The sequence below is a fragment of the Schistocerca piceifrons genome, chromosome 1 (assembly GCF_021461385.2).
Source record: "Schistocerca piceifrons isolate TAMUIC-IGC-003096 chromosome 1, iqSchPice1.1, whole genome shotgun sequence".
Classification (NCBI taxonomy): Eukaryota; Metazoa; Arthropoda; class Insecta; order Orthoptera; family Acrididae; genus Schistocerca; species Schistocerca piceifrons.
Window position 1 is genome coordinate 461,979,024 of NC_060138.1, and position 13,202 is coordinate 461,992,225.

Sequence of the window (13,202 nt, forward strand, 5' to 3'; positions counted from 1 at the left end):
TAAAGGGAAAAACATTTACGCATATTCCAGGTTAGCTACAGCTTGCTTCTGTTAGTAGAACATGAAAAGAAATGTACTCACTGAATTGATAATGGTAAGAAGTGTGGGGTAAAATATTAGGCGGAGTCCAAGACTAGAATACAGCAACCAGGTTCAACTGTACGAAGGTTACAGTAGTTATGCAAGATGAAGTGGCTTCCACAGGGTAGACTGGCGTGGTGAGCTGCATGAAACCATTCTTCGGACTGAAGGCCACGGCGACACCACGATAGTCAGAGAAGTGGATAATAGTCCATTTATGGCGAATGTGACAAAACTGATACGACATGGTGCAGTTGTATATCGAAATCCATCCTGATCAAGGTAGCCCTCCAAGATCCGCCTTTCCCAACATCAAATCGACGAAACGTAAGACATGTGCCTTTTTTATGCAGGGTAATCACAAATTCCATGAAACATTAGAAAATAGCTGCAGGTAAATGGGTAACCGTTACGTAAGAAATGATGCACTAAATGAAAGACAAAAACAAATTTTTTTTAATGCGGCACAGGCGAGCTAGTTTGGAAAACTGCCAGCAAGTGCGCAATCAACCGTAGTTGCTAAAAATGGCGGAGAACTACACACAGAAAGCGTTTTATGTGCTGTAATTTACCCGTTCCAATCGGTAGTGAGTGTGCAAAGAGCTTTCCATGACAAGTTTCATAAGAGACCACCAGTTTACAACAGTATAGTGAAATGGTACAAGAAATTCGATGAAAATGGTTGTTTATACGGTGCAAAACGTTCGGGCCGAGCGAGCGTGACCGAACAGACAGTCTATCCATCGAGCTAGTGCAGCATTGAATGTCTTTAAGCCATCAGTGGGAAAAATTCTTCTTAAGCTACTGAGAATGAAGCCGTACAAATTGCAGCTACTGCAAGCCATAAACTATGACGACAAATTGTGCAATCTGCAGCCGTGCATTGATATAGAGAACCATCTTGTAAATGACGTCTTCGCAAGCTAATTTATCTTCACTGTCAACGTTACTTTTCATCTCTCAGAGAAAGTCAACCGACACAGCACTTGCGTAAGAGGGACAGAGAATCCACATGCAACTGTCGAACACGTCCGGCATTGTGGAAAAATTAAGGTACAGGGAGTATCAAAAAGAATCATCCGATTTGGAAAGTCTATATTTATATATTCTCGATTAAACATACACAATGAATTTTGCTTTTTTATGAACGGGAAACAAAACAAATTGTTTTCATTCCTTTTTATAGGAATTCAATATGGCCTCCTTGTGATGCTCGGCATATGTCAATGTGGTATTCAAATTGTTCCCACACTGCAGCGAGCACGTCTTGAGTTACAGCTTCCAGAGCTGCTGTTATGCAATGTCTCAGTTCATTCATTGTTGTTGATTACGGAGGTATATAAACTGAGTCTTTTGTCAACTCCCAAAAGAAATAATCACATACAGCCAGATCCAGTGACCTTGGGGGCCAGTGATGTAAGGCTGAATCATTTGGTTCAGTGTGACCAATCCATCTTTCAGTAACACTTTGATTTAAAAATTCCCACTCTTCCAAATGCCAGTGTGACCGTCCCCATCCTGTTGGTTAATGAAGTCGTTCGAATGAGTCTCCATCCGTGTGAAAAGACAGATCTCAAGCATATTGAGATATCTGCTTCCTGTAACAGTGTTCTCGGCAAAGAAAAATGGGCCATCCACCTTTTCCCGAGAAAATACACAAAGCACGCTAAATTTTGTAGAGTCCCTCACATGTTGTACAACTTCATGTGGTTGTTTCGTACCCCATATTCTCATATTATGACGGTTCACCTTTCTATTTAAGGGGAATGTTGCCTCGTCATTAAACACTAAGCATGGAAGAAAACTGTCATCCTACATCTTGCTAAGAACGAAATTACAGAACACACGTTGTTGTTTGTCACCTCCACGAAGAACTTACAGTAGCTGAATTTTGTATGGTTTCACGTGTAAACGTCGATGTAACACACGCCAGACGGGCATCGGGGGCATGTTGAGCTGTCGAGCTGTACGGCGAACGGATTCTGCGGCTCCTCATGAAACTATGGCCGATGCCTTAGACGCCTGTGTCAGACTAAGGGAGACGGCTCGCGACTTGCCTCTACACAAACAACCTGTTCCTCGGAATTGTTCATATCATCGTCTAATGGTCTGTGCTGTAGGAGGATCCACACCATACCCAGTACGAAAGTCAAGCTGAACAGGTATTCCTGACCCGCACTGCGCAAAGCGTAGAATGCAACGCGCTTTCTGTTGTCCTGACACTATTTTTATTAGAACTGAAGTGGGCGCACACTGTTGCTACCTATCGGGAACCATGTAAAACTCGAGACTTTGCTCTTTCCAGCAGCACATTGTTCAAGCACATATCTCAAATAACATAATAGTTATGATATTTTTTAGATCGGATGATTCTTTTTGATTCACCCTGTACCCTGTGGTGTGTTCTTCACCGAGAGAACTGCCAAATGCATCACCCACCTCGACATGCTGCAATTGTGATTCATGACAGAACTTGGCGTTGATAGCAGGGATTTCACCTTTCAACAAGACAGAGCTCCACAACATTTCCACAGCTGTGTACTAGATTACCTGAATGAGACATTGCCACGCCGCTATATAGTCCATGTTGTGACCACTGATCTGGCTCTATTCGACTGACTACCGCAGTCGCTGGACTCGACGCCCTGTGGTATTTTTTTGTGGTGTTAGATCATGGACAGGGTCTATGTTCCACCTCCACCACAGATCCTCCAAGACTTGCGACAATTCATCGCAGAAACTGCTCTTACCATCACTCCCACGCTGAATCGGGTGTGGACAGAAATGAACTACCGATTAAATCTGCGCCGTGTGACGAGGGTGGACACAGAGCTTTTATAAACATTGTAAAAAAAAAACTTTTAGAGTTTGTCTTCAGACTCTGTATCATTTGTTTCTGTGCTCTTGGACATAAAGCTACACCGATTTTTTAAAACTGTGACATGACTGTCACATAATATTTCATTTCAGTGCCACAATTTCGTGTTTATTTTATTGAAAATACTGGGCATGTTTCCTTTGAGGAAAGATTTGCGTTTTTGTCGCTGGGAGGCTGTGCTCCCTGTGTGGTCTCTAGGTGACATCGCCGAGAAGTTGAGCAGTTTCACGGAAGCGGGGCCGCAGCCGTGCTTTTGTAGGCTAGAGCCAGCAGCTGTCCTTATTGGAGGCAGAGTCCACCGTGTCGCCATTGAATAACTCACGTTTTGGTCTTTTCGGTGCTGACATGAAAGGAGGGGTCCGTGCCATTGTTCGAGCAGTCTGAAAAAGTCCGTTGCTTTTGATCCAAAATTTTGGTTTATGTAATCGAATGAGTCACCCTCGCCACAGTGGATGGCTTGAAGAGACTGTCTAATTAATGGGACACTGATAGATTCCAGTACCGACCTTCTGTTTGTTAGGGTGCATTTTGCATCCCCAGAGTGGGATGATTCTGTTGCGTTCCCCGTTTTCTTCGTGCAATACGCAATATTCTGGTTCGTCACATTGGCGACAGCATTGAGCTGTCCTCTCCACGCGGAGCTTTCTTTTCTTTTCTTTTTTTTTCCGACGTTGGGAGCAGAATAGGAATTTTCTCGATTATTCCTCTCCTGGCTGCCGTCTGGAGCTGATTGGTGCACTGTGGTTGACTTTTGGTGAAATATAGTTGCCGCAATTGCTGTAGCACGATGCATATTCTGACTAGCTCGCAGTTTAGTTGCTCTGTCACGCAACTTGTGTTACCTATTTAATTACAGTTTTTTGCCAGTTTTGGCTTGTTATCTTTGAACTCACCAGCTACGCAGATGAAGAAATATTGCTGTGTTTTGCAGTTGCAGTCTCCCATGTAATTTGGCATCCACCAAGTGTTAGAGTCATTTTGTGTAATTTCTATCCGCTGAGTGGTCAGCGTATGTGACTGTGATGCGGTGGGCCTACGTTCGATTTGTGGCCGGATCGGAGATTTTCTCCGCTCGGGAACTGTGTGTTATATTGTCTAATCATTGTACCATCATCATCCACACGCAAGTCATTGAATGTGACGCCAACTGAAAAAACTTGCAACTCGGTGGCCGAACTTCCCGAGGTGGGGACTCCCAGCCATCAATGCCATACGGTCATTTCATTAGATTTTGTGTGATTTCTGTTGATATTTTAGAGAACTTCCCTCTCTGTCAATTTCATGTGAAGTGTGTGCACTTCAAAGAGCAAATAATATCTATTATAGTCAGACTTGACTTAGATTTCGAGATCCCTCAGTTGTCCTACAACCTCTCCACGGTTAGGCGACCGAAAAATAATAAATACAGGGTGTTACAAAAAGGTACGGCCAAACTTTCAGGAAACATTCCTCACACACAAAGAAAGAAAATATGTTATGTGGACATGTGTCTGGAAACGCTTACTTTCCATGTTAGAGCTCATTTTATTACTTCTCTTCAAATCACATTAATCATGGAGTGGAAGCACACAGCAACAGAACGTACCAGCGTGACTTCAAACACTTTGTTACAGGAAATGTTCAAAATGTCCTGCGTTAGCGAGGATACATGCATCCACCCTCCGTCGCACGGAATCCCTGATGTGCTGATGCAGCCCTGGAGAATGGCGTATTGTATCACAGCCGTCCACAATACGAGCACGAGGAGTCTCTACATTTGGTACCGGGGTTGCGTAGACAAGAGCTTTCAAATGCCCCCATAAATGAAAGTCAAGAGGGTTGAGGTCAGGAGAGCGTGGAGGCCATGGAATTGGTCCGCCCCTACCAATCCATCGGTCACCGAATCTGTTGTTGAGAAGCGTACGAAAACTTCGACTGAAATGTGCAGGAGCTCCATCGTGCATGAACCACATGTTGTGTCGTACTTGTAAAGGCACATGTTCACCAGCACAGGTAGAGTATCCCGTATGAAATCATGATAGCGTGCTCCATTGAGCGTAGGTGGAAGAACGAAACTAAAATGAGCTCTAACATGGAAATTAAGCGTTTGCGGGCACGTGTCCACATAACATATTTTCTTTCTTTGTGTGTGAGGAATGTTTCCTGAAAGTTTGGCCGTACCTTTTTGTAACAACCTGTATAGCCTGATGTGTACCTAAATTCTTGTTGTTACTGTAACTGTATTTTCGTTGTGTAGAGTGGCCAAACACAACAAACTGCCGTTTGAATTTAAAGACAGGCCGCATCGAGTTTTAGAGTGTTGCGTGAACTGTGTTAAATAGTGCGCTACAGCTGTTAGTGAGAAAAGAGCGTAGTGCTGAGAGACGCACGAGCAGCAGGGCGCGGCAGGGCGTGCGGATGCCGCTGAAGTATCCGGGCAGGCGCAGCGGCAGCACGGTAGCCTCGCGCAGAGCGTCGCGCGCCGCCTCCAGGCCGGCCACGTCGTCCCACGACACGCCGGGGTCGGCCAGCAGCACCTCGCCGCGGATCAGCGACAACAGCTCCGGCTCGCTCGCCGCCACGCCGTCGCTTGCCTGTACACATTTTTACTCTCACTTTTCGTCCTCATTTTCTCGACATAGCTCACGAGACCTCTCAGTTTCCACTGGGCGGACAAAATAAAACTGGCCCGGAAAACATTTATACGACTGATTCGGAAGGGCACTTGTTAATGAACAGGAGTACTGTCCGTCACAGAATATGCTGGCTACCTCGATTTCGATATATCAGTCGGCTGCTGTCATACTTCTGCGTATGCGCATCTCCCGCATGCTCTTTTTTTTCTTTTTTCTTTTTCTTTTTAGTACTAGTTCCATGGATCATGAATACGATATTTCGTAATGATGTGGAACGAGTCAAATTTTCCAATACATGACAGAATTAAGTTAATTTAACAACATAATTAAGTTAATATAACAACTTTTTTTTCTTAATTTATATCTAAAAATTCCTCTATGGAGTAGAAGGAGTTGTCATTCAGAAATTCTTTTAATTTCTTCTTAAATACTTGTTGGCTATCTGTCAGACTTTTGATACTATTTGGTAAGTGACCAAAGACTTTAGTGGCAGTATAATTCACCCCTTTCTGTGTCAAAGTCAGATTTAATCTTGAATAGTGAAGATCATCCTTTCTCCTAGTATTGTAGTTATGCACACTGCTATTACTTTGGAATTGGTTTTGGTTGTTCATAACAAATTTCATAAGAGAGTGTATGTACTGAGAAGCTACTGTGAATATCCCTAGATCCTTAAATAAATGTCTGCAGGATGATCTTCCGTGGACTCCAGCTATTATTCTGATTACACGCTTTTGTGCAATAAATACTTTATTCCTCAGTGATGAATTACCCCAAAATATGATGCCATATGCGAGCAATGAGTGAAAATAGGCGTAGTACGCTAATTTACTAAGATGTTTATCACCAAAATTTGCAATGACCCTTATTGCATAAGTAGCTGAACTCAAACGTTTCAGCAGATCATCAATGTGTTTCTTCCAATTTAATCTCTCATCAATGGGCACACCTAAAAATTTGAAATATTCTACCTTAGCTATATGCTTCTGATTAAGGTCTATATTTATTAATGGCTTCATACCATTTACTGTACGGAACTGTATGTACTGTGTCTTATTAAAATTCAGTGAGAGTCCGTTTACAAGGAACCACTAAGTAATTTTCTGAAAGACATTATTGACAATTTCATCAGTTAATTCTTGTTTGTCAGGTGTGATTACTATACTTGTATCATCAGCAAAGAGAACTAACTTTGCCTCTTCATGAATGTAGAATGGCAAGTCATTAATATATATTAAGAACAACAAAGGACCCAAGACCGACCCTTGTGGAACCCCATTCTTGATAGTTCCCCAGTTTGAGGAATGTGCTGATCTTTGCATATTATGAGAACTGCTTATTTCAACTTTCTGCACTCCTCCAGTTAGGTACGAATTAAACCATTTGTGCACACTACCACCCATGCCACAATACTTGAGCTTGTCTAGCTCTATCCCGACTACTTTGATGAGCCATTAACTTTGAGTGAGAGAGAGGAGCAGACGTGTTCAGCGAACAGTAAATGGTGCTCGTGATAAAACAGAGAGGTTTCCTTGTCGAGAGTTACAAGAATTACAGTTCGTGGAAAATGTGCTCGAACAGCGGCAGCGTCATAAAGGAATCCATTAAAATACGGATTCACGACAGTCTTGTCAACAGAGACAAAGGATACCAACTAAGTGCACCACGAAATCCGGCGTTAGCGGCAATACGACGAGAGCGTAACCAGTAGCGTCCATCGCGCGAGACGCGGCCGGAATGCTCGCACGGAGATACGAACAAAGCACCTGCTGCCCCACCACTGCAGCCTCGCCCCTCTGCCCACCCGCTGGCCGGATAGAACCCGGCCGCCCATACCCTGGAGGGGCGGGGGGCGGGGGCACTCCACTAGTATAAATATCACAGCATTCCCATATCTCGACACTTCGCCAAAGATGATGAGTTGACACTTGTCGAAATGTTGCCTTATTTTAAGACTGCCATCTGGCCGGAAACCCGAGAGCTTTTGACCAACAGCATATGCCTAGACAGTCCGCATTCTCACCGTACGTGTGCGAACTGTTTGTGCAAAAGTTTTAGACTGGAAACAATGTGCCAAGACATCCAGTACAGTTTGGAATGCAAAACTTTGTGAGAAACTGGCATAAAACGGACTCTGTCGGGAATGAAATCCGTAACTATCTGAAAAGATTTCGAACGCCAGAAAACGTTACTCGACTGAAGGAAAACCTGGAACAAAGTCCGATGAATTCTAAACGCCGTTCATGTGCAAGTGCCTATCAGTAGATCGCCATGTCGAAATATTATCAAAAAGGACTTGCATCTGCATCCTTACAGATTTTCTGTTGAGCACGAGTTAAAGCGTCCGGACGAACTCTCGTGTGTTGAATTATGCCGATGATATCTGAGCGAAATAGAATCAGAATTTCCGGATCCTCTTTTTCATTTCTTTAGATTAGGCCCGGTTCAGACCGTCAGAACACGCAACATTGTGCGTCAGAAAATCCTTGTCACTGCTTTGAGTAGACGCTATAAAATCTCAAGGTTGGTCTTTGGTGCGCAGTCTTGTGCCGGCATCATAGCACGAGTCTTTCACCAAACTGTTAATTCTAACCGTTATGTCTAGAAACGGTTTAATCCATACGTGAATCAGTTTGCAGAAAGTGCAGGATTACATGGATTTTTTCAACAAGATGAAGCAACAGCGCACGTCGATTTGACAACTTTGTCACGAGCGCATGAGGTGTTGAGTAAGGAGCAGCAGAGTGAGTGCCACCTCGATCGCCTGATGTCTCTCTCAGGGGCAAATTGAAGGGTCAGGAGCTCTCAAATAATCCTGAGTCTGCTGTTGCTTCTATCTCTCAGGCAGACCTGCTATACGTGCCACACAGTTCAATAAATGGCATCTCCTGTGATGTTCATTAACAAGGGCTAATCCCCTGTCAGTCTTATCCTAAATATTTTCTGAGCCAGTTTCATTTTAAACTATGTTTAACGAAAAGCCTTCTTTTACACAAACTACTCTTATCGTGCTAAGTAGATCTAATGCAGTGCCCCTAGCATTATATTTGTAACAGGGAGACCTTACGAATTGGTTCGATTTTCGCCACACATGTAGAATTTCCAAACACAGTACCGTGCATAATAAAAGAAATCGTATTTGAAAAGTAGAAGATTTCTGACCGCTGTTAAGCATAAAACATTTCCAACTAATTATCATAATCGCCAGTAGCTAAGTGCTTGATATTGTAATGCTTTGATGGTTCCAATCTCGTTAGTAACAACAGATATTTTTACATTTACTTCTATTTCGTATACCTTAACAAAAATAAATGTACGTTAACGTACAATGAATCATAGTTTTTAAATAAAAGTGGCATATCTTTATTTATAATTACCTAATCACATGGAAATGGATGCATTTACAAAAAAATGAAAATTTGGTACAAAAATGCGATACTTCAAAAAGAGGATGAAATACTTTTTGTTACCAGAGATTGAACAACATTACTGCTGTGTATGATTTTTTCGTTTAATAATAGTCCATTTCTAAGTCTGTGTAAAACTTTAATCTTTATTGTCATACAACCAGTAATTAAAAATAAAAAGAAGTTACTTTTGTTAAAAATGTGCGGTTAAATATTTGTTACTTAGCATTTATATTTGATAATAAATATAGACTATAAGTAACAGTAGAAAAATATTTCCCACTTGGAGATTCGAAGCAGCAACACTATGATTACTAGACTCAGCTACCAGCAATTATGTTCTGATTTCGAATTTTTTTTATGATTAACAGCACTTTAAAATCCTCAAAGACAGTTTTTTCGAGGTTTTTTATGTGAATGACACCGCGGTCTTTAGGCAACTGATGTCTGGGCGCTGACTTTTAGATCACGTAAATATGAAAAAAGTCGAAGAGGGCTAGTCCGTAAGGCCCCTTGTGAGTCTCATCTGTCACAAGCAGTCATTCTTTGTTTGCATGTCAGCTTCAAAACTATCTGTATAGGGAGAGCTGTCTGCTGCGCAGTTCATCAGCTGATGGCGAAAGTGAGGTTATGAGTGGCTGTACCTTAACGAAAAAATCGAAATATAGTAATAGACTATAATATACAGGTGAACAGTGAGCCTGGTCAGGTTAGTCAATGTGAGGGAGCCTTTAGACGGAGTTAAATCATAGACATAGATTTTTATGAACAAACAGGAAGATTATTCCTTACACGAGGTACAGTTGGTCATGTCAAGCTTGGTTTGCAAGGCGCCATCCAGTCACGGCGGGGGACAAGGGATGTTGCATTAGAGTTGTAAGTTAGTCATTGCTGAAGTAAAATGTTCAAAGGAATCAGAAAGGAAGAACGTCCTAGCTAGGTGGAAGCTAGTGCCAGAGAGAGCTTGTGACCTGGAGCCAACGTTCTCCGACGGCGACCAAGTCATGTGATTTCCTCTCCCACAATCTCTAATGCCTACGCACAGCGAGTGCTTAAGAGGACAGATTGTTAGCAGTTTGCGTTCCATAGGAACAAATAACCTCTGCTGTAGCGACGATCTTACTTGGCACGTAGCCCACAATGAATTATCCTTGAACATTATGAGTAAATATTTCAACGAAAAATTCAAAATAAATAGCAGACTGGCTGGGCATCTATCCAGTTGGGACAAGCGCATGATAATATACTTTATTAATTATCGAAGCGTTATTCTTAGTGGATGTTCTGGTAGTATTTTCAGAAGGTTGTGTCCCACAGCACCATCATCGGTTCATGTATTCCAATTAAAATAATACATAAGTATCACAGCAGGTGTAAACTGTCACGAGTCTGTTAAATGCTGTTAACTGATGCAAATGTTAACGACAAGGTACATGTAATGAGATGTGACGTACTCACGTATAAGTATTCACAGCATCATGTTAGGCAAAAGTATGCCGTAACACAGTGAAGTTACTCATTACGAATAACACATATCATAAAAACGTACATACCTCGCATTTGTACAGAGTTACCTGTTGCGATATTTTAATGTAAATTAAGTCCTCAGTCTATAAAAACTGTGCTAAGTAGCTCATTCATTCGTGATATAACTGAAATCGTTAATTTGCACATTGGAAAATGTGAAAGAAAATTATAATATAAAATTATTGAGGCTTTCGTGGCCACTTGTTGACAAACTACCTGATGGCTTCTCTCTCGGGTTCTTCGGCTGATGTTTCTTTGATGATTTTTCTGACGTTTCACCAGAGCGAGTAACGTGAATTGTCAAAGCTTCACCCTCCATTGCTGGTGGAGGGTGAATGGAGAATGAAGCTTTGACGATGCCAGCGACTCGTGCTGACGAAACGCCAGAAAAATCATCAGACAAACATCGACCGAAGAACTCGATACAGGAGCCAACAGGAAGTTTGTCAATTAAAGTTTATATGATGGATAGTAGCTTGCTTCCAGCTATTTCATACGAATAATACCTGAGAAAATAAATTTTCTGGCATAAATGAACTACAGACGAATACATTGTACACACCTTACATCCTGCGACAAGTTGTGATCCAACTTAGAACGTAACAAGCAACGACTTGGCTCAGTCTGCCCTTTCTCTACCTGTAATAACGTCGCTGACTCCTCAAATAACTGGACGAGTGTGGTCTGCTGAATGAGAACGCTTCAGTTAAAGAGTTTAAGCAAACAATCCGCCTACTTTGGGAAATTAACGAATTCATCATCCAAAATTAATATTACGTGAAGTTTTACTTTTCTGGATTTTTCTGATTTCGAAATTCTTATCCCAAGGAGCTCAGATTTCATACAGCTCATTTTTACATGGAATGGCGCTAAACTGGGGGCATGTGTAACAATGATCTTCAGAATAAGTGTCACATAAGAGTCATGGTATGTAGCTTTTACAACTGTATTTCCTGTACAGATACTAAATATACTTTAATTTTCGCAAAGTAATGGTGAAATGTTATTACCTTCTCTCAAACAACCCAGTATTTCCGAAAGCATCATTCAATTTATTTTTATGATATGATGAAATCATCGAAGATTTGGTGTCCAGTTGATTAAATGGTTCATTGGAGGAAATTGGACAGAAATTGAATGGAGCATTGGCACTTTAACGATACTGCTTAATTGAATCAATTATGAATTAAATGTATGCGCAGTGTTCTTTTGAAGAAAGTCATTATAAGAATGAAGATCAAAGAAAATATTAGTCCTCCTTTTACCGACCTCCCGACTCAGCAGCATTAGTGGCAGAACAACTGAGAGAAAATTTGGAATACATTTCACATAAATTTTCTCAGCATGTTATAGTCTTAGGTGGAGATTTCAATTTACCAGATATAGACTGGGACACTCAGATGTTTAGGACGGGTGGTAGGGACAGAGCATCGAGTGACATTATACTGAGTGCACTATCCGAAAATTACCTCGAGCAATTAAACAGAGAACCGACTCGTGGAGATAACATCTTGGACCTACTGATAACAAACAGACCCGAACTTTTCGACTCTGTAAGTGCAGAACAGGGAATCAGTGATCATAAGGCCGTTGCAGCATCCCTGAATATGGAAGTTAATAGGAATATGAAAAAAGGGAGGAAGGTTTATCTGTTTAGCAAGAGTAACAGAAGGCAGGTTTCAGACTACCTAACAGATCAAAACGAAAATTTCTGTTCCAACACTGACAATGTTGAGTGTTTATGGAAAAAGTTCAAGGCAATCGTCAAATACGTTTAAGACAGGTACGTGCCGAGTAAAACTGTGAGGGACGGGAAAAACCCACCGTGGTACAACAACAAAGTTAGGAAACTACTGCGAAAGCAAAGAGAGCTTCACTCTAAGTGTAAACGCAGCCAAAACCTCTCAGACAAACAGAAGCTAAACGACGTCAAAGTTAGCGTAAGGAGGGCTATGCGTGAAGCGTTCAGTGAATTCGAAAGTAAAATTCTATGTACTGACTTGACAGAAAATCCTAAGAAGTTCTGGTCTTACGTTAAATCAGTAAGTGGCTCGAAAAAGCATATCCAGACACTCAGGGGTGATGATGGCATTGAAACAGAGGATGACACGCGTAAAGCTGAAATACTAAACACCTTTTTCCAAAGCTGTTTCACAGAGGAAGACCGCACTGCAGTTCCTTCTCTAAATCCTCGCACAAACGAAAAAATGGCTGACATGGAAATAAGTGTCCAAGGAATAGAAAAGCAACTGGAATCACTCAACAGAGGAAAGTCCACTGGACCTGACGGGATACCAATTCGATTCTACACAGAGTACGCGAAAGAACTTGCCCCCCTTCTAACAGCCGTGTACCGCAAGTCTCTAGAGGAACGGAAGGTTCCAAATGATTGGAAAGGAGCACAGGTAGTCCCAGTCTTCAAGAAGGGTCGTCGAGCAGATGCGCAAAACTATAGACCTATATCTCTGACGTCGATCTGTTGTAGAATTTTAGAACATGTTTTTTGCTCGCGTATCATGCCGTTTTTGGAAACCCAGAATCTACTCTGTAGGAATCAACATGGATTCCGGAAACAGCGATCGTGTGAGACCCAACTCGCTTTATTTGTTCATGAGACCCAGAAAATGTTAGATACAGGCTCCCAGGTAGATGCTATTTTCCTTGACTTCCGGAAGGCGTTCGATACAGTTCCGC

At 41.9% G+C, this 13,202-nt stretch overlaps 1 protein-coding gene across 1 annotated transcript in view; it reads right to left on the reverse strand.

Moving 5' to 3' along the window:
• The window catches only part of LOC124738020 (katanin p60 ATPase-containing subunit A-like 1), a 146,574-nt gene that overhangs the window by 82,027 nt on the left and 51,345 nt on the right, over positions 1-13,202 (reverse strand). Inside the window, exon 4 of the mRNA XM_047248600.1 lies at positions 5,329-5,532. Within this exon, the coding sequence (XP_047104556.1) occupies positions 5,329-5,532 (204 nt within the window). The remainder of the gene's footprint in view (positions 1-5,328; positions 5,533-13,202) is intronic.